Here is a 20,737-nt window from a genome sequence, read left to right as displayed (position 1 = left end):
AGCGAATCTGTCCACGCAACCGCACTAAAGACTGTGATAAGCGCAAAAGTATGCCCCCTGAAGAGCACGAACAGCAAGGGTCAAAGTGTTTGTCAAAGTGTTTGGTAGCCGGGAACCGCTTTCTTGGTGTCAATGCACTTGCACTCGGCATTGCTGCAAGCGGAACAAAGACCAGCCAAAGTAGTGAAAACAGGAAGGGATGTCACGACTTGGCCGACGATACGTTGTTCTGACATCCGGGTTGGCTGTCGGCTCTCAGATGTCAAGGTCAAGACGGGCGGCAAGATCCTGGAACACAGTGCATGGCGTGCAGCTGCACACCTACCAACCAAAAGTTTGGCAAGGGTTATTGTTGCAATGATCTGATGCATGCATGGCGACACTTTCTCGCCACCTGTCGTACTCATAGCTTCTCCCTCTTCTTCGTTCGTTTCTGGAGCTGGTCAATGCCCCTCTGCACATAGACTAGAAGCTTGTGCATGTAAGAGGATGTTCTAGCGCTGAAGTCAAGCATTCGGAGCATGTTTCGAGGAAGTCTTTCTAGAAGCGATCTGTGCGGTGATGGTATGATGCCATTGTCCGCTGCGTGACAGCAATGTTTGCGAGACCAAAACCCGCTACAGAGAGCGTTGCAGGCCCGTTCGTATATGCATCCTATTGCTAATGCTGCGCTCGGGACCCCACTTCTGCGGGACCCCTATACATGGTTCGAAACCAGTCGCATTCACGCAGCAGCAGCAGCAGCAGCAGCAGAAGGGTATCCGGATCTTGCTGGCCGACCGATAGCAGTCACGTATTGCCTCCAGCTCGATGACAGGCAGAGTTCATCTTGGCGCGCAAATTGACAGCCAGGCAGCTGTCATCTCTCTAAAAACGCCCGCATGGCTCCAACACCATCACTGCAAATCACAAACACCACCTCAGCTTCTAGTCTCGAGCAACGCTTCACAGGAAACAGCGCTTGACGCTAAGTGCCAAGTTTAGCTGCGCGGTTGGCCGGTGTCGACCACGTCTTGCGCTGTGGCGATACCTCGGCCTGTCGATCTGAACATCGCTTTGACCGCCGCGAACCGCGCTTTCGCCTCTCGCTTCGTTGTATCAGGCGGCAGTAGCGAAGGTCAGTTTGGGTCAGTACGCAATTGTACAGACAAGCAGATCTTGGCAACAGCGCTCGTCGTTCGAGGCTAGAAGCTCGGCCTTGTTTCGGGCATTGTCACGATAATGGGTTTTGTCGAACCCACTCGAATGCCGCTTGATCAACGCTATTGTGATTCTATGCGATGCACTCTGCAGAGGAGCAGCCTGTAGGTCCGAGAGCCTTTGATACTGCACAGATGAACAAGTGCTTATTGTTCTAGAAAGCGAAGAAAATTGTATTGCATTGTTACACGACTGAATGAAAGGATGATATGTGTTGTTTCAAAAGAGTGGGAGAAAGGATAAGAAAACAGAGAAACAAGAAGGGAGAGCTCGCCGGGTTTGATGGAGTTCGTCAAGCCGGCGGGCCGTCAACCAGCTGTACCCGCGGTAGCAAAGAGCGACTTGTCTTGATCACAGAGTCTCAGAAGCAAACGAAAAAAGGAGAACAAGGCAGACAGAGTGCACCGTTTTTTCAGTGCTGTCGTATACGATCAACTGGAAAAGAGGTCGAGAAGACAACGAGTAAAGTCGCTGCGCGGTCAACGCACTGCAGACGACGCGGCATTGCCGCTGCTACTGCTCCCCAACCCTGCCTGCCAAGCGACAATATCCGGCACAGTATACCCGAGCTTGGACGGCCTCGACTTCCTCCTCGCCGTCTTGGTCGAGCCATCCACACTGTACGCCAAGTCGCCATAGTTTGACGTGGTGAAGCTCTGACCCACCGTGCTTTCCAGCTGCAGCACTTTATCGCGCAGCAGGAGCAGTTCGGCGATCTGAGCGTCGTAGCGGCTGATCTCGGTATCGCGTCGTGCCGCTCTGTGCGCGGCGAGCTTGCTGCTCCGTGCTGTGCTGGATGCGTGGGCGTCGCTGCGTGATCGGTGGCGGTGATGCTGGTCCATGCGGTGTGCGAGTCGAGTGTGTTGAGGATTGTCTCGTGGGACGGGTTTGGCAGCGGCGGTTGCAGTGTGGTAGTCCTGCTGGGGGAACGCGACGAGCGGTGTTGACGGGGAGCGTGGGGTACGGTGCTTCGTAGAGGGAGGATTCGTTCGAGATGCCGATTGCGTAGGCGGGGAGGGATGTGGAATGTCTTCCTGTTGCACATCGGGGCCCGTCAGATCAGCATACGAATGCGCAGTCACGTACCTCTGATGACGAGGTCGTTCCTGGCCTACCCCATGCTCTGTACCCCCTTCCCCCTCCCGATCCACCACCTTCCTCAAACCCCTCGCCCTTGACGCAACCAACCGCACGGCAGCTAGCGTCGCGCTCTCCGAATCAGACCCTCTCCCGCTCATTTCTGCGTTCGAAGTGCCGGATGCCTCGGCCATACCCGAGTACTCCCTGCGTCTCCGTCCCTGTCTCCTCGCCGCGCCAAAGTGCCGGACAGACAGGCTCCTACCGCTCGACGACACCTCGTCCGACGACGTCGGGTACGGCGCCGCGCGTCTCCTCCGCCTCGGCCCACTGACCGCACGCACCTCCTCCTCGTCCAAGCATGACTCGCCGTCGAGGATATGCGAGTCGCGCAGCATCTCGGTGACCGAGGCATCAGGCTCGCCAAACATGCGTTGGCGCGCGAACATGGTGCGCAGGCTCTCGCCTGGCGACTCGAGCGCACGGAGCGCGGCCAGGCTCGCTTGGACGCCCGTGTCGGCGTAGGGTGCGCGCTCGAGGCTGTCGGGAAGCTGCGTGCTAGTGTGCGGAGATGCTGGAGGGAGCGTGCGGCTTCCGGAGCGTGACTTTTCGAGTCTGCTCATCTCGGCGTCTGTGGTGTCGAGGATGGTGTCCGAGGGTGGTATGGATTGGTGGCAGGTATGGTGATGAGTGGGCTGCGCTAAAGCTTGGTGGAGGGTGTGGCTGTCGCCGATGGTCCGTTCGGGGTGGGATAGATTGCCTGCGGCTCCGTAGGTGGAGCAAGGTGCCGCGACGGATGCAGACCACGCCCCATCAGAAGTCCAGCTATGCCTAGGTGCCACAGGTGGCGACGCAGTGGGAACGAATGGAACCTGCGTATTGGTCTCGTAGAACGCAGAAGGCGACAGAGGTGGTCCGTCGTTGTGACCAGCGGCGACGAAACTGGACCGCTTACTCTTACCCTTGCACTGCGAATAGTCGGCCTCGTCGACACCTGCATCGACACCCTTTGACGGGATCGCTGGCAGAGGACGTGGTCCAGCAACGGGCGAGATCAGCGAACCTGCACTGCCTCGAGAATAGCGACGTCCCTCACTGTCACCCGCAACAGATGGACCGCGACTGCTGTGTGTGTACTGCGTGGGCGAGGTTGCAGCGGCCACCATGCCCATTGCCATGAGAGGGTACAGATGGCCGTCGCTCGGCGGCAGACCGTCGATCCGACGAGCGCCTGGTTGGTCTACGCTCTGCATCCGGCTGTGAGCATCAGCCGTGACATACGAGTCGGCCCCAACCGACGCGTCTCGACGGTCATCCGCCACAAGGCCGAGCGAGTAGCCACGGTGTCGAGCTGGCGCAACCGGAAGAGGCCGATACGGCCGCACGCTTCCCTCGCTCGTTGAACGGAACGAGCGGAAGCTACCGGGTTGTGCGTGCAGGCTGGTTCCTCCTCTTCCGAGACTGTCATAGTGACTCGAGTCGGGACGCGGCGACGAGAGATCGGGGACCGCTCCAACATGGCGGGACGGAGGCGATTCGGCCTGCAGCTCGATCATGCGAGAAAGGGGCGAAGGGGTGGTGGTGGGCACAGTATGCGCGACGGGCCTGGTCAGCGAGGTTCCGGCGGGATAGAAGCTGTACAGGTCTGGATGCTGTTCGTCGAACGGTCCACGTACGAACGAGTCGGAGCTCATCTTTGGCGCAGCTGCCGAGTCGCGATCGGAAAGCAGGATCTCCTTGGTGCCGGCATCCGAGGCCTCTGACAGGCGTCCCGACGCAGTCAGTGCAGGCGACAGAGTCACGCATCCGAGGCTCTCACCTGCTCCTTTTCTGGCCAACGCTGGATGAGAGGTGGACGCCGCCGTGACGCTCGTCGCCACCGTAGACGCTCCTTCTGCGGCGGATGATGTGCCGATCGAGCTCAGCACAGTGCCCGTTCCTGTTCCCGCAGACACGACCGCACCACTTGTCGAAGGCCGAGCTTCGCTGGCCGCCTTGGTCTGAGTGCCCGGCGCGCTCGCGATGGCCACGTCAGCCAAGCTGGCAGTGACGCTCGAGTCAGCCGAGTCGGACCTGTCCTGTCTCGTCACCGCCTGTGCCGAGGGGCGACGTTGTTTGCGCAGGGGAGGCACGGGCGAAGGGGGGACGGGCGGCGCCAAGGACGTGAACGACGACTGGGACAAATTGCCAGTGTCCGCACTGCCAAATGCCCGCTTTGGCGTGTTGAGAGAGGTTTCGATCGTCATCCCGACTGGGTACACTGGCAGACGGCGCTGCTTGTCGAGCTCGACCGAGATGGCTCTGCTCGACCGTCGCTCCTGGATGCGCACCGACGGTGTCAGGGGCGATACTGGCTGCGAAGGCCGCCTGAGGCCGTACTCGGACGGTTCTGGTCGCGTGCGGATGGGACCGACCGAGCGCTGACGTTGTTGTTTTGGGATGAACTGGTGCTGCTGAGGTGGCGAGACGTCCTGGCTGGACGAGACATTGTGTCGATGTTTGCTAATGAATCTTGAACGAGGGATCTTGATCCAGCCTGGTGCCGGGGTGGAGGGTGGACGTGATGGCGCGGATGAAACGGCGTCATGGCTGGTGCGTTGCTGTTCATGGTGAGAAGGCGCTTTCGAATGAGACTGACCCATGCTGCTCGTCAGGCTGCTGGTCACCCTCTGTGGGGCTGTGGCAGATAGTCAGGGCTCGAAGCTCACTGTCGCCGCATCAAAGGTATGCGAATGTGAGGAGAATCAGAAGCATGTCTATCTGAAGAAGGGCGAAAGTAGAGGTAATGATGACGATGATGATGATGGAGGGCTTTCTTCGAGCGTTCGTGGGCCTAGAAGATCTTCGAGAGCAAAGGGACCACAGCTTGGTGAACTGATAAGATGTTTTGTTGACCAGAGTGTCCATTCGAATGAACAAACGATTGTGGCAGACGAAAGCCACGGATATGGAAGAAACCCTATTCGGAAGAAACACGCCGAATGAGGTTGACACCTATGCCTTCAGCTCACAACCTAGTGACTCAGGCCATCACTCTTCTCGCCGCCAAACGCAGCAACGACATGCAGCAACAGGAAAAGCCACACGATACCGAAAGAGGAAAGCCAGTTGGGGCGGTAAGGTCAAGCATAGCCGAGTGCGGAAAAGGGGAAGCAGACAGGAAATGGCGAGGAGGGCGGCATTTTCATGCAAAGGGTCTTTGCTCGCCTTTCTCACGCCATCCCGTACTGCTCTGTCACTGCTCATACCGATGCTGATGCAGTGTGTGTGCGAAGACCACTTTGTGTCGGCTGCATTTGGCTTGTCAACTATAAACTATATACGCTGCAAGCCTAAGCGATGGTGGTGCCCGAAATGGGTTTTTTTTTCCTTTGTTTGTTCGTCCGTAGCCTCGGTTAGAGGAGGAGCACCACATGCGAGTCGGCTATCCGTGGAGGCGAGCTTGATCGCCCAATGCGTCGATCCTGTATGCTTTTCTTGCTTCTGGTCCGCTTGGACTAGGTTCTGTTCTGGCGGTGCCTTGGCTTCGAGGCTGCATCTCGCTTCGTCGGCAGCAGCAGCATCAGCAGCAGCAGGAGGAAGATGACCAACATCTAACTGATTTGGTGTCTCTCAAGACAGCTGCTGCTGCCCGCTTTAAAAGCGTGTCGTGCACAGACAGACGTGTGCATGTTTCACATCTGAGACACGAGTTCAAATTAAGCCAGAGGAAACGAGCACGTTGGAATGAGAAGCGCGGCGTGCTTCGGGTTGCCAAAGGGCGACCAACAATCTTGAGCAACACCGGCATGGTCTCGGGAAATGCGCAGGCGTGTTGATACGAACTGCTGCGATTCGCACCAAAAAGCCAAGCTAAAAAGTCAAAAGGGCGGGCGGATGACAGGCTGGGCTTGAAATCATCCATCAACAAAACGCCAACCCGCAGCGCCAGCGAATCTCACTTACTGTACAGCATAGTAAATGCTGCGGGTGCCGGATGCTGCAAGCTCGAGGGAGCGACAGGCGAGTTAGTCGCTCAACACGGCTGAACGAGTCGTGTCCCGATCAGGCAGAGTCGATCGAGGCCGATCGAGGCCGATCGTGATTCTTTTTTTGTTCTTGTCGCTTGGTCAAGGGTGAGAAATGACATGTCACTTTCCAACGTCCTGTAAATGAAAATAAAGTTGGCGCGGCGTGTGTCAAAGATGGCTCACCGCCGTGTTCTGTCTGCACGCTGCGAGGCTTGCGCAGCTTTTCGCACACATGCTTGTTGTCTTCAAGCCTTGGCCGCACGTATTCGTATTCGCGGGGGCAGCAAGTCATACCAATACAGTCCAAGAACGGCTGCATCAGTCATCGTCGGCTGTGGTGTCTCTGTTCCGGACATCGAGCGAGTGCGGAGTGTTTATGGTATTGTACTGGAGCTTACAGTGTCGCCACTTCGACGTCACCGACGATGGGGGACCACACGCACGCACTTCGAAAACGCGTGCCTTGCAGCTCCGTCCGTCGTTGACAGCCTAGTTTGGATCCCTTTTTTCTGCCACCCCTATGTGCGCATCGCTGGAGGCTAATGCCAAGGAAGCCACAGCCACACACACACACAGAGCAACGACAAATGCATGCCGATCAAGAGTTGCTGCCCTCTGTCCTCCGCCCTTAGTCTGTCTGCTCAAAAGTCGGCATCACGTTGAGGGGCGAAAAAACATGCGTGGATCGCCGTCTTGCCGCGCGCTGTTTGGCATACATCCTCCTCCTCGTCAAGAAAAAAAAACATTAGCTAGCCCCTGCGTCCACGCGGTCTCTCTCGGCCTTGACGGGTTGCACGCTTCACTCGTCATCGCTCTGTGTAAGTGTGTGCGTGTGACTTTGATTGTCGCATTGAGAATGTGCACGGTGTTGCGGTGCGTGGGCAGCAGATGGGTGTGCAGTGGGCAGTGCGCTTTGACGATGTCAGCCACGACCCGAGGACCCTCTGTTGTTGTTTTTCTGGTCTTGGACGCCAAGCCCTCCTAGCTCTTGAGCCAGTGTTGCTTGAAAGGGGTCCGGGTCTCACGCACCTTACCGCTTAGAGCTGCAGATCCTACAAAGTTGCTCAACGCCTCGCCGTGCCACCCCCTCACTCCACCCCACCAACACAGCACCACTTCATTGTTTCCCATTACACCTCCCCTCTCTGTTTTCAACCACCGAGAGGTCTTTGCAGCAGTCCAACTCATTCGTTCTTGTTTTACGCGCCATCTCGCCCATCGACGACGCGCAGGGGGCAATGACTTCGACAAGCTTACGCAGACTGCCGATGCGCAGCGCAGAGCAGCAGCAGCACACGCAGGACGAGAACGCGTTTCCGACCAAGTCGACTCGCTCGTGTTCTGCTCAGATGGCGTTGGGTACTTCGTCGCCGTCGACGTCCGTGTCGCAGGTAGCTGCGGCTAGTATCGGAAGGATGCGCTCGCCGTCCAAGCTGCCTACGCTGAGTGACATTGCGGCTCGACTGAACCGCGATCGAGAGACCACACCCAGCAGTTCGCCGATCAAGCAGCGGCCCTTTTCCACCACCACCACTCCGGACGCCACAGGAGCGGACGCAGCAGCTCGACCAAGACTCGAATTGACGGGGCGCATTACAGGATCACCCAAACCGCCTGCGCAGCCGTACTCCGATCGCAACGGTCCTGTCCTCTCGTCGTCGGCGGTGGCAGCTTCGGCCTTGGCGTCTCCCTCCAAACTTGGAAATGGAGATGCAGGGAGGATCAATGAGCAGTGGTCGCTGCCGTCCGTGTCGTCTCCTAAAGCGACGGGTTCGGGCGCATCTTCTCCGAGCAAACGTATGCTGGCCAAGGGTCTGCCTAGCCTGGAAGAGATCCGCGATCGCATGGCTCGCAAAGGTTTGGCCAGTGGTGACGAAGGCAGTCCTCAGTTGCCTCTGACCCCGCCATCGCCCGCCAAGCCGGTGGTATTCGACAAGTCTCCAGAGGCGAAGCAGCCATCCGTATCGCCTGTGACGGCAAAGCCAGCAGTTGCAGAGCAAAAGCCACCAGCCGCTCAAAGCCTCGCCACCAAGCCCGTCGGTCTACGAGTAGCCACAAGCCCCGGTCTCGCTACTCCCAGCGGCGTCCGTCTCAATCACCCCCTTCCTGCACCTCCCTCCAAGTCCCCCACCTACCCGCTCCAGCACGAATGGACGCTCTTCTTCGACAGCCGTGCCACCGCGCCCCCTACGCCCGGGTTCGCACCCTCCCCCGCCGACGTCGCCTCATGCTCTTCCTCGTCGGTGCCTTCGACGCCGACAAGCCTCAGCGCGTGGGAAGCAAACCTGCGCACGATCGGGAGCTACTCGCACGTCTCGACGTTTCTCTCGTGCTTCTCCAAGCTGCACCGCCCCTCGCAGCTCGAGCGGCACTCGTCGTACCACGTGTTCAAGGACGGCATCAAGCCCATGTGGGAAGACCCGCGCAACGCCGACGGAGGCAAATGGGTGATTACGTTCCGGCAGCGGAATGCGGCGCTGGTGGACCGGAGCTGGCTGTGGCTGGTGCTGGGGCTGATTGGCGAGGAGCTCGATGGTGCCGATGAGTGCTGTGGCGCGGTGTGCAGTGTCAAGCCTCGCGGGGATCGGATTGCGCTGTGGATCAAGAAGGGCGTGAGCGGGGTGGATGGGTGCAATCGCGTCGGGAGGAGGCTGGTGGAGCTGTTGGAGCTCGAGCGCGAGCCGGGCGTGCTGGTCGAGTTCAGCAGTCATTCCTCCGCGGCTGGTGCTGCGAAGGAGGGGTTGTGGACGTTGAACAACCCCGTGCAGGTCATCAGGTCTCCGAATGTCGCGACATTCGCCGCGGGCGGTAGTGATAGCGCAAGGCTCTCTCCAGGCTCCGCTCAACAGAACGCCCCGCTTTCACCGCAGAACAGAACCGCCCGCGCCGTCAGCCCCAACCCCAACCCCTTCACCGAACCGTATTCCAGGCTCACCGGCCAGCACACTTCCACCACAAACATGTTCGGCCGCTCCTCCCCCATCCCCGCCGCTGCTGCCCAACAACCCGCCATCGGCACTCTGGGTCAGTCGCTCGGCTTGGGCATCGGCAATGCTTCGCCCAACTCCTCGCCTAACCTCAGCGATACCGCGGCACGAACGGGCAGGAAGTTGGTCGGCAAGAACAGCTTTTCGGGCCAGACAGGCGAGATGGCGTTCAGTTGGAGAAACGGTACTGCTCGCAGCCCCAGTCCTCAGCGCAAAGACGGCGCCTGGCAGGGTGCGGAGAGAAGTAGGAGCTCGTCGCCTTTCAAGCCCTAGGCGACCAGGGTATACACCTCACTTGACTCACCGAACACTCGCTCTGATGGCTAGGCCCGCGGACCGTCCCGGTCGTTTCTCGTTTCGTCAACATCTTCTTCGCTTGCATTGCATATACGTTCATAATCGTCTCCTCCCCCATTCGCTCCGACAACCTATTGTCAATCATCTCGCACGCTCCATATTGTCCCTCCGACCGACCCTCGCATCTGTCCTGTCTCTGTCTCTCATCTCAACTAAAGCTTAACAACCAACTTGCCCGTAGTCTTCCTGCTCTTAATATCGGCAAATGCGCGCCTCAGGTCCTCGGTGGTGAACTGATACTCGTCATGGACATTGATCTTGACCTTGCCCGACTCGATGAGCTCGAACAGCTCGTTCGAATACGCCTCGCGCTCCTCTCGTGTCGATACGTAGTTGAACAGGGTCGGTCTGCAGACCTTGAGGTTTTTGCCGGCCAGCTTGAGCGGCGCAAAGGCGGGGACGGGGCCACTGGCGTTGCCAAAGGTAGCGATGGTGCCCTTGCGGGCGGCGATCTCGAAGTTGCTCTCCCACGTGTCGGCGCCGACGCCGTCGAGGATGCCGTCTACGCCGTGGTTGTTGGTGATTCTGCGGATCTCGGCGATGTACTCATTGGGGTTTTCCTTGTTGTAGAGTAGCGCGTGGTGGGCGCCGTGTGCCTTGGCGAGTTCGCATTTGGCCTGAGTGGAGGTGACGGCGATCACATTGGCTCCGAAGGCTCGGCCCATCTGACACAGGAGCAAGCCGACGCCACCCGCAGCGGCAGTGACGAGGATCCAGTCTCCCTTTTTCACGGGGTGCGCTTCTTTGAGCAAGGTAAGCGCGGTGAGGCCTTGCAGGTACGCTGCTGCTGCCGTGCGGGTCGAGATGCCAGCGGGCAACTTGACGACGCGCTCGGCGTCGAGGAGCTGCTTTTGCGTGTACGAGCCTCCACCGTACTGCACCACTTTGTCGCCCACCGACACGGAGGTCACGTCCGGGTCAACGGCTTCCACCACGCCGGCGCTCTCCTGGCCGATAATGATAGGGCATTGGAGTGGGTACAGTCCACCGAAGTGGTAGGTGTCGATCATGTTGACGCCGGCGTACTCGTTGCGCACGATGACCTTGCCCGAGCCGGACAGCGTGGGTGCAGGCACTGGGATCACTTGAACCACCTCGGGTCCGCCCTGGAACTGAATCTGGAGAGCTTGGATCGTCGACATGGTGCGAGAGGAAGGGACCTTAGTGGAGATAAGACTGCGTGCAGCGGTGGAGATGGTGGGAAAGTGTCGTGCGTACAACGCGAGTCGATGCGACATGAGCGAGTTGTGCGGATGTGGTAAAAGCGAACCAATTGGCTAGCAAAGCGGTGGGAGAAGCGGGTATATATCCTCCTTCGCTTGTAACCCTAAAAAATACCAAAGCTCTGCTCCCGCTCACACCTCCGCGGCCTTCCTCCTTCACCCACCGAACGAAAACTCAGCCACCGCGCTCAATACACATCCACATCCTCGGTCTCCCTCGCACTCCTATTGTCGTCCAGCCTTGCCTTCCCGCGCAAGACATTCAAACGACACCGAGCGAAACAAGACTGAAAATCTCCACCTGCGACCGTCGGCAAAGGAAAGCAGCGCACGCCGGCAAATATGCTTTTGCCCCGTGCGCAGCGCAGCGCCGGCTAAGCAAATTTCCGCGTTTTTCCACTCTCGGCTCCACCACTCTAATTGCTCGCTCGACATTGCCGCCACGAACCGGAAGCTACGGTGTCAATCCATCTCGACAAAAAGCAGAATCAATCAATCAAGTCATATTACGATGGGACGGGACAAAACCTTAGACACGGGGAACAACAATCATCTTGATCGCGACTTGATGTACAGTATCACTTTTTGTCAAAGGCATTCGTCTTCTCCTTGATGTGGTCGATCACCGAGGGATCGGCCAGACTGCTCAAGTCGCCCAAGTTGTCCGTGTCGTGCGAGGCGCACTTTCGCAGCAGGCGACGCATGATCTTGCCCGACCTCGTCTTGGGTAGATCCGACACGATGATGATCTTCTTGGGAGCAGCAAAGGGACCAATGTTCCTCCTCACCTGGATCACGAGCTCCTTGGTGAGCGCCTCCTCCGAGTCATACGAGAACTCGGGCTTGAGCGTGACGTAGGCGGCAATCGTCTGGCCCGTCACCTCGTCCGGAATGCCCACCACGGCGGTCTCGGCGACACCGGGGTGCTGGATGAGCGCCGATTCGATCTCGGCAGTCGAAAGACGGTGACCCGAGACGTTGATGACATCGTCGACACGACCCTTGATCCAAATGTAGCCGTCCTTGTCGCGAGCAGCACCGTCACCGGTGAAGAAGTAGCCCTTGTAAGCGCGCATGTACGTCTCGAGGAAACGCTGGTGGTCGTTGAAGATGGTACGCGCCACCGAAGGCCATGGCTGACCAATGGCGAGCACACCCTCGACGTTATTGCCCTCCAGCACCGTGCCCGAGGTAGGGTCGAGCAGGACGGGCTTGATACCCCAGAAGGGGAAAGTGGCCGAACCGGGCTTGGTCTTGGTGGCACCGGGCAAAGGCGTGATCATGATGGAGCCGGACTCGGTCATCCAGTACGTGTCGACAATGGCACACTGCTGTCGGCCGACGTTGTCGTTGTACCAGTGCCACGCCTCCGGGTTGATGGGCTCGCCGACGGATCCGATCACACGCAGCGAAGAGAGGTCGTGCTTCTTGACGTGCTCATCACCCAGGCGTCGCAACAGACGGATCGAGGTGGGCGCCGTGTAGAACTGGGTGAGCTTGTGCGTGTCGACAATCTCCCAGTAGCGCGAAGGCGATGGGTAGACGGGCGTCGACTCGAAGATGAGCGTGGTGACACCGTTCATGAGCGGGCCGTAGACGATGTACGAGTGTCCCGTGATCCAGCCGACATCGGCCATGCAGGCGAAGCGGTCGCCCCTGTCCGGGTGCACGTCAAAGACGTGTCGGAGTGTCAGCGCGGTGCCGAGCAAGTAACCTGCGGTGGCATGCACCACACCCTTGGGCTTGCCCGTGGATCCGGACGTGTAGAGGATGAACAGCGGGTCCTCGGAGCTCACCGACTCGGGAGGGCAGTAGGCACGCTCGCGCGAGCAAGCCTCGTGCCACCAGATGTCGCGCTTCTCGTCGATGTTGACCTGCCCTCCGGTGCGCTTGACCATGACGACGTGCTCGACGTTAGGGCACTCCTTGAGCGCCGCATCGACGATGCTCTTGGTGGCAATGTTGCGGCCACCACGCTTGCCCTCGTCGGTGGTGATGACGACACGAGCACCACAGTCGTTGGTTCGGTCGCGCAGTGAGTCGGCAGAGAAGCCTGCAAAGACAACCGAGTGGATGGCACCGATACGCGCACACGCGAGGAGGGCGACGGCGGCCTCGGGGATCATGGGGAGATAAACGATGACCGTGTCGCCCTTTTTGACGCCGAGGGTCTTGAGCATGTTGGCGGCCTGCGAGACCTGAACGAGGAGCTGCGAGTATGTGATCTCCTGGTGCTGGCCAGGCTCGTCAGCCTCGTAGATGATGGCGACGCGGTCGGGGTACTTGTGAGCCCAGCGGTCGACGCAGTTGTAGGCAGCGTTGAGACGGCCCTCGTTGAACCAGGCGACGTCGCCGTTCTCGAATCCACCGGAACGGACCGTCTTGAAGGGAATGTCCCAGTCGATCAGTTCCCTGCCCATCTGTCGCAACCATAGAGTGAACATTGAAGAAAACAGTCAGTCAGGGGGCAATTCTAGCTGGAGAGCAGAGAGGCCATGCTGCGGCTTGTCCGTGCATGCTGAGCCAAACGCAGTAGGATTGCCGAACGAGCTGACAAGGCTCTGTTTTCGTGCAAAAAGCCGACACTGCCTTGTAGCCTCGAAACGCGGATGTGGGATAGCATTGGCTACTTACCTTGCCAAAGAACTCGTCGGTGTTGTTGATCGACTCGGGATAGTCGGTCTTGTATTTTTCAGCATTGACGTGAGGCGCAGGACGGCCGTCCTTTCCCAACAGACGGGAAGGGACGTCGTAGGACGGAACCTCGGGGACTTCGGCTTCGGCCATGATAGCGGCGTGGATCTGGGTTGGCGGAGGGTGAGGAGCAGGAAAAGGGGTCTGTCGGTTTTTTGGTGTGTGTCTAGTTGGCTGTAAGGGAGGAAGGCGCCTGTAGACTGCAGAAACGACAAAGGGGAGAACGAGATGCGGTGTGTTCTGGTGACGGTAAGAAAGAAAGCGTAAGCATTCGATGACGAGGCAAGGCGAGGTCTTTATAGTATCAGGCGAGTTGGCTGTCGAGGCGTGGGTGTACGACGTCGGCAGCAGCAGCGGCAGCGGCCACCGACAGGCAGCAGGAAAGAGCGGCTTTGGTCACGAGGAAGTCAGTTCAGCGGAGGAGGCGAGCACGGACGACGACCTTCGACCTACGACGCTGGTCAGCTGCAGCCAAAAAAGACTCCACATTATTATTATCGGGAGGCGCAGATTCCCAGTCTGGGGTGTGAGAAGAGAGAAGAGCGGCAGAGACGCGAACCTGCCAAGCCGGTAGCGAGCCAGCCAGCCAGCCAGCCAGCCACCAAGACGGCGTTGAGTGGAAATGGAATTAATGCTGATGCACAGTCACTCACCTGCTCTGCCTCGGCCCATCGGACAAGCTGACCGACCACTACCGCAATAGCTCGCCTTTCCCGCTCTGTCACCAGCCGCCTCCTCTCCTTTCTGCTTTTGTTAGAGGCGTCAGAGGCGCAAGACCAGACCAGACCAGACCAGACCAGATAGAACAACCTCGAACAGCGACAAGACGTCGAACGATCGACCTCCTCGTTCCTATCGTTCTCTCCGTTACTTTGCTTCGTCGGTGTGGCGTCGCACCAGAAGCTCGTCCCCTTCCCTGTTATTTTTCTTTTGTTTATTTGTTATTCGGTGATTGGCTTTTGTGGTATGGCCTTTGTGAGCGGGGAAAAGGGAAAATACCGAGGGTTGGATTGGACCCACCATCCGAAACAAGAAACGCATCAGTGCTGTTCTGCGCTCTTTCTCTCCCTCCCCGAGTTAGCACATATTTCCTTTGGCGTGGCAGGCTAAGTCTGTCGCTCTCTCCCTCTCTCTTTCTTTCTCTCTCTGATTGCATACGTGAGCACGGCCAAGTATCGGCGACCTCTTTCTTTGGTCGATGCATTTTCTCCGCATCTCTTTCGTGATTTTTGTCATCGCCCTACAGTATGTCTCAGTCACCGGCCCCTCCTCCTCCTCGAGTGAGCCAATGGGCAGAGATCTAGCCCTTCTTACACAGCATACGGTGACATGCCTGCATCCACGACTGACTGAGTTCAAAGCTCTGATTCCCCGAGGCCGCGCACACTTGCTCATCTCTGGTGCCGAGATGCGCCTAGCAGCGAACAGCGTCATCCAACCCCGCGCACTCTTCTCTCAGAAGCGGCTCCTTCCCCGCAGCTTTCCGTCCTCTTTCTTCGTCGAGTGTGCTTGTTGTTTGTGGGGGAGGGACGAAGGAAGGGGACCAGGCGACCTCCAATTTTAGATCCTGCAGCTCCGCTGATCTTTTCCAGCAAGACGTGTCACGGCAGCATTCTCTCATGCGTCCAAGCCATGCGACGCTTGCCTGGCGCTCTGCCGTTGCTTTCGGATCAACGCGGCGTTTTGGTCGTCGCTCATCCGTCAGATCCCAAGCCAACCGGTTCTTGCATATTTCAGTCTAGGCCGCCTCGATCCGATGCTAACTTGTTGTGTTTGCATTGCAATGCAAGCTCGACGATTCGGTACACCTCGGAATGATCCGCAGCTCTCTCGAGAGAGACTGAGAGCGAGAGTGTCTCGAAGGCCTCTCGGCTGTGCGAAAAGTTCTCGGCGCACGTCACTCGTTGAAAAAGCTCCGTCTGCCTGGTGCTAGCCTTCGCCCTCTTACTGTGCGGTCAGAATAGCGTCCATGGCTGCAAGTAGGGCGGTCAATCAGTCCTGCTACTCATCGGGTCATCCGTGTTTCCCCAAAGTGATCGACCCCAGAATTTGTCCGAAGGCTTTTGACGCTGTTTGGGGTTTCATTTCACTCGAGTCGAGGATCTGTGTGGAGTGACGCACTGGCCTTCGAGAATCAACAATCCAGACAACTCCTAACCCGCCATAATCGATGATTTTCGCTACGGTCCCTCGCTGTCTCTTTCGCTGTCTCGCTGTCTTGCTGCCTGGGTATCCGTCACCTCCTTGTTCGCTCGTCTTATCAGTCACACCTTCTGCAACGCTGTGGTGGACGAGCCCCGCCGCATATGCTCTTATCGTCGTCGTTCGGCAGTATGGCGACAATGATGCAGCAAAGCTTGCGGTAGCTGCCGACTCGAAGACCCGAATGTTCCGCAATCGAAATCACCAAACGGCAAATCGCCGATGTTCTGATCAAAAAAGAAACGCGGGAGTCGGGTAGAATTTCTGGCCGAGAACGCGTTGTTGTTGAAGGGTCCAGACGGCTGGAATCTCGCAAGCTCATCCTTCTTCTCAACACACACACTCTCTCTTACTTGCTCTTTCTACACCGTTCCACTAACGTCAGCCAACGATGAACGGAAACGCAGAAGGATCCGCCCAATACAGACGGGTGTTCCTCCCTCCACGCTCCGAGTACCGTTTCGAGCTCGAACCGCACGAGCGTCTTTCGATCCGACTCGTGCAGAACCGCCTTCAAACTGGCGAGGAGCCCGACGCAGAGATTTTTGGCGCCGAGCTCGTAGGTGGCTCGCAGGAACGATGGTACCCATTCGGAGATGAAGCGAAAGCTGCCGTGTCGTCATGGCGAGGAGCTGAGATCGAGATCGCCGGTTCCGCATCCACCGAGTATCTTGCCGATGAACCGTCGCCCGTCTACACAGCGTATTCGAACCTCCATCTGTATCTCGAGCGCAAACGCATTTTGGCACGTCAAGCGCTACGCGCAGATGCCAAATTGCTCTCCACGTTGGCTGGGTCGGTGCTGGATCCGAGCTACATTGCGCCGCGCAACACGGACCCGAATACAGAGACCGAATCGGATCCCAGTGGCACGGCCGCGTCGACCGTGTATCGACCCGAGGGGCAGGGTCCACGAGTCATGGTGCTCGGTCCCGAATCGGCGGGCAAGTCGAGTTTGGTGAAATTCCTGGCCAACTACGCGCTGCGCTCGCCCGCTGTCGCTAGCTTGGGCAAAGGTGAGGCGGGCAAAGTGGCCGAGAGTCTACGTTCCGGTAGAGACGGTATCATCTATCCGAACATGGAAGCCAACTTGTCAGAGGAGGCAAAGAAGGAGAAGCGAGAAGAGGCAAAGAAGAGCGACATCACTGGCTGGTGGCCCGTCGTTGTCAATCTCGACCCGAGCGATGGTGCACCGCCTCTGCCCTGCTGTCTGTCCGCACTGCCGCTCTCACCGCTTCCGCTGGCATCGTTGCCGTCCCCCTCACCCGCCTTTGCGTTCGGCACAAACACGAGCACCACGGGCGCCATCCCACCAGGCACCTCGACCGCCCACGGCGTCGCGCCGCTCTCGCTCTGGCTCGGCCGCGAAAACGTGCGCGAAAACGAACGTCACTTCCGCCGGGTGGTCGACTGGCTCGCTGAGGGGGTGGAGCGCCGGCTGGCGCGCGACTTCCGCTCGCGCATGTCTGGGCTCATCATCGACACCCCCGGAGTCGTCACTGCAGATGCACGCAACAAGTATGCCTTTATCCAGCACTGCGTCAAGGCGTTCAAGATCGATACGATCGTTGTGCTGGGCCACGAGAAGCTCAATCTGGAGATGACGAAGCTGTTTGGAGCCAGTGGCGAGACGGCGGAGATTCCTGGCTCGGCGGGTGCGCAGAGGCTGCCGCAGGTCAACGTGATCAAGCTGCCCAAGAGTGGCGGGGTGGTGGAGCTGGACGAGACGTACCGGGCGCGGTTGAAGGCGTTGCAGGTGAAGACGTACTTCTACGGCGGGTCGAGTGTGGGCAGTGGGAGTACAGCGGAGGGGGGAGTGCCGAACGTGGTGCTGCCGGGACACGCGGATCCACTGGGTGGAGTGCCGTCGCTCAGCCCGTACAGCACAACGATCCCGTTCGACCTGCTAGAGATCTACCGAGTCGGCCAGGAGAGTCTGGCGCCCTCGTCAGCTCTGCCTATAGGAGCGTCGAGAACAGTGACCGAGACGCAGTTGGTCAAGATGGACCCGACCAACTCGGCGGCGGACCAGACGAGTCTGCTGCACAGTGTGCTGGCGCTCATCCAGCCTCCACGCGGTGGAGGCGGTGCGGGTCAGCCGGATTCATCCACCAATCCGACGGACGACGAGATCATCGGTGCTCCCATCTTGGGATTTGTTCACGTGTAAGTTTCTTTCCAGAACCTGGTGGGAAGCCAGAGAGAAGGTGTACTGACGAAAGGACTCGTTGGTCTGGTCTGTTTTGTGGTCGAACAGCGCGGACATCGATACGGTGCGCAAGAAGATCACCGTGCTTTCGCCGAGTACGGGCAGGTTGCCGTCCAAGACTGCTATTCTAGGTGTAAGTTGCAGCAGCTCCTTCGCTCGCCTTGTGATACCGATGGGTGAAAGACTGACGGCTGAACTTTGCTTTTTCCGACCATGTCGATGTTGTACGTTGGCAGACTCTGGACTGGCAAGACGTATAGTCCGGCTGTTACCTGTTTGTCGAGATCAATACTGCATGCCGCCTTTCCAGCGCACTCCGCTCTGCCATCCTGCACACCGCCTTCGACAGTGCTGCCTTCCTCCTGCCCCAAGTGAGCGTCTTGCTAGGTTGAGTCGAGATGTGTGTGCAGAAGAACTGAGTATGCCTGGATCGCAAAACACGACCCAAAATGGTAGTGTTGATGAAGGCATATATACGCACTTGAAGGCTGCGGTAACAGAAACAGGCGCGCCCGTCGTATATAGGTATTATACCTGCCTTCCATTACTCTCGACTGGAAACGGTATAACTTGACAGCAGGTGAAAGGGGTTCGATTCCCCTCGGGCGCAGAATTCTTTTTTGGGTGAGTCCCTTATTTTTTTTCTGGAAGTTTGTAATGTCCTCCTCTAATGGTCCGGCCTCTCTGTTGACCGTCTCAGGTGAGCCGTAGGCTGCTTCACCATTGAACTTAGGGGATTGCGGACACAGGATGTAGAGCGCTCTTTGACAGATAGGCGATCAGCGCCGTGGTGGTCAGGTAGCAGCAGTCTCCTCGGTCACCGTGTCGAACGGCCGCTAACCACATGAGGCAGAGTACAGACCACACACGCTAACGCGCGAGCGCACACACACACACACTCTCTCTCTATCTCTCTTTCGACATCGACACCTTCGAATTGCATCCGGCTAACTTAACTTACTTCTTCTGACGCTGCACACGCTCCAGCCAGTCGCGGACCTTGAACTCCAACCCGGGCAAATCGCCCTTGTGCCGTTTGAGGCACTCCACCAGCTCGCTGCTGTCGGGGACGACGGCGGCAGCGGCGGGGTGGCTGCCCTCGAGGAGGGCTGCGCACTCGGCCTCGCTGGGAAGCGCAAAGACGTTGTGGCTCTGTTCCCACTTCAGGGGGCCTTTGCCGCGGAGAAGACTGTCGCGTGCCTGTCGCGCCTCTTTGCTGCTGGCGGGCTGCGGGATGCTGGGCAGCTGGGGTAGGTCGAGCTTCAAGCCTGCACTGCGCGCGGTTTCGAGGTCTGCAAAGAACAGCGCGCGGACCTGCGAGTCCTTGACCTGGTCCAGCGAGCGCGGGTCCCAATCCGCAACGCCTGTCCGCCTCTTGCCCGTCGCCGGGTCGCGCTCCAAAACGTGCGTCACACCCGTGTAGAAGTCGCGCCCCACCGACAGATCGCAAAACGCCGTCGCCAGCCGCATGTCGAACCGGAACGCCTCCTCGACATCAAACCTGCGCGCCTCGAGGATCGCCTGGTGCGTAACCTTGAGCGAGCGCGGCGACTTTGTCTTGAGCTCCTTGAGCGTCGTCGTCGCCCACTGCTGCACCTCGGGCGTGATCGACGCCAACCCAAGCTGCGCCAGCTCCGTTGCGGCTTGCGAGTCGGACTGGCCCGAGGCGATCTCTTCGAGACACCCGAAGATCGACTCGCACGAGAGCTGGCCGAAGACGTAATCGAGAGCAATGCGGCGGTCGCCAAAGAGGGCGGATTTCGCGAGCGTGTCCTTTGCGGAGAGCGGGTCGGCAGAGAACTCGTGGAGAGCAGAGGAGACCAAGGCCGGGTTGAGCGCGGACTCGGCGGGCAACGTGCTGAGCCGGTGAGCGAGGGAGTCGATGCTGGTCGAGGTGACGTAGTGCGTGGCGAGACCGACGAGGTATGCTTCCTCGCCCGAGATACGCGCGCCCGTCATTCCGAGGTACTGCCCCACGCGGCCGTCGAGTCGAGCGAGCACCCTCGTCACGCCGACATCCGGGAAGTAACCGATACCCGTCTCGGGCATCGCAAACAGCGTGCGCTCCGTCGCAATCCTGAACGGAGCATGAACGCTCAACCCCACGCCACCACCCATCGTGATGCCGTCCATAACCGACACAAACGTTTTGGGGGCCTTGACATCACCCCCCTTACTCTTGGCTAGCGTGCGTGCATCTTCGGCGCCCTGGCCGGCACTGTGCGCGTTGGCCGCTTCACCCAACCTGGCGATCTTGTAGTCGAGCTGGAACTCGGAGCTGAAAAAGTCCAACGCCGTGTTGCGGGTCTTGGCGTCAGGCGAATCGGCGGCTTTGACGACGGCGAGCACGTCTCCGCCAGAACACAGCGCGCGGCCGACACCGCGGAGGAGGATGACGTTGCAGTTGGATGACTGGATGCACTCGTCGAGCGCACGATCGATGAGATCGACCATCTCCTGGTTGAGCGCGTTGAGCGCCTTTTCGCGGTTGAGCAGGATGGTGCGCAGTCCGCCTTCCGAGAGCAGCTTGACGAGCTTGTCCCCACCGGCGCCGCCGTTCGAGGTACCCGAAGCGCGGGTGGGAGGCGAGGCGCTCATGGCAGCTGGGTGGGTCGAGTGGAATTGACGAGAAACTTGCGAGAGCCGAGCGTTGGCAGTGTTGACGCGCTTGTACGACATTGTGTAGCTAGCAGCCGAGATTGAGAGGCGAGTTGCGGCGGCAGCTGCTGCTTTTGGTGTCGAGGGTTGCGAACGCACGAGGAGGGAGGAAGATGTGCG

General features: G+C 58.8%; 6 protein-coding genes across 6 annotated transcripts; 2 read left to right on the top strand and 4 right to left on the bottom strand.

The window, feature by feature from the left end:
* Positions 1–1,679: 1,679 nt before the first annotated feature.
* Positions 1,680–4,919, bottom strand: EX895_002498 (uncharacterized protein; the record flags this gene model as incomplete). Its single annotated transcript, XM_029883097.1, has 1 exon — positions 1,680–4,919. The coding sequence occupies one exon, from the start codon at positions 4,917–4,919 to the stop codon at positions 1,680–1,682; it is 3,240 nt and encodes a 1,079-aa protein (XP_029740495.1).
* Positions 4,920–7,525: 2,606 nt separating this feature from the next.
* EX895_002497 (uncharacterized protein) lies at positions 7,526–9,547 on the top strand (the record flags this gene model as incomplete). The annotated part of the gene is made up of 1 exon (XM_029883096.1): positions 7,526–9,547. One exon carries the CDS (start codon positions 7,526–7,528, stop codon positions 9,545–9,547), a length of 2,022 nt encoding a protein of 673 aa, XP_029740494.1.
* Positions 9,548–9,783: 236 nt separating this feature from the next.
* On the bottom strand, positions 9,784–10,869 carry EX895_002496 (uncharacterized protein; the record flags this gene model as incomplete). Its single annotated transcript, XM_029883095.1, has 1 exon — positions 9,784–10,869. One exon carries the CDS (start codon positions 10,867–10,869, stop codon positions 9,784–9,786), a length of 1,086 nt encoding a protein of 361 aa, XP_029740493.1.
* Positions 10,870–11,432: 563 nt separating this feature from the next.
* EX895_002495 (uncharacterized protein) lies at positions 11,433–13,641 on the bottom strand (the record flags this gene model as incomplete). The annotated part of the gene is made up of 2 exons (XM_029883094.1): positions 11,433–13,274; positions 13,489–13,641. 2 exons carry the CDS (start codon positions 13,639–13,641, stop codon positions 11,433–11,435), a joined length of 1,995 nt encoding a protein of 664 aa, XP_029740492.1.
* Positions 13,642–16,141: 2,500 nt separating this feature from the next.
* On the top strand, positions 16,142–18,219 carry EX895_002494 (uncharacterized protein; the record flags this gene model as incomplete). Its single annotated transcript, XM_029883093.1, has 3 exons — positions 16,142–17,916; positions 18,008–18,092; positions 18,196–18,219. 3 exons carry the CDS (start codon positions 16,142–16,144, stop codon positions 18,217–18,219), a joined length of 1,884 nt encoding a protein of 627 aa, XP_029740491.1.
* A 697-nt stretch (positions 18,220–18,916) lies between these two features.
* EX895_002493 (uncharacterized protein) lies at positions 18,917–20,638 on the bottom strand (the record flags this gene model as incomplete). Its single annotated transcript, XM_029883092.1, has 1 exon — positions 18,917–20,638. The coding sequence occupies one exon, from the start codon at positions 20,636–20,638 to the stop codon at positions 18,917–18,919; it is 1,722 nt and encodes a 573-aa protein (XP_029740490.1).
* Between the last annotated feature and the right edge of the window lie 99 nt (positions 20,639–20,737).

The sequence above is a fragment of the Sporisorium graminicola genome, chromosome SGRAM_15, assembly GCF_005498985.1.
Source record: "Sporisorium graminicola strain CBS 10092 chromosome SGRAM_15, whole genome shotgun sequence".
Taxonomy (NCBI): Eukaryota; Fungi; Basidiomycota; class Ustilaginomycetes; order Ustilaginales; family Ustilaginaceae; genus Sporisorium; species Sporisorium graminicola.
Note: the sequence above shows the minus strand (reverse complement) of the source record. Positions and strands in the feature narration are given on the sequence as shown.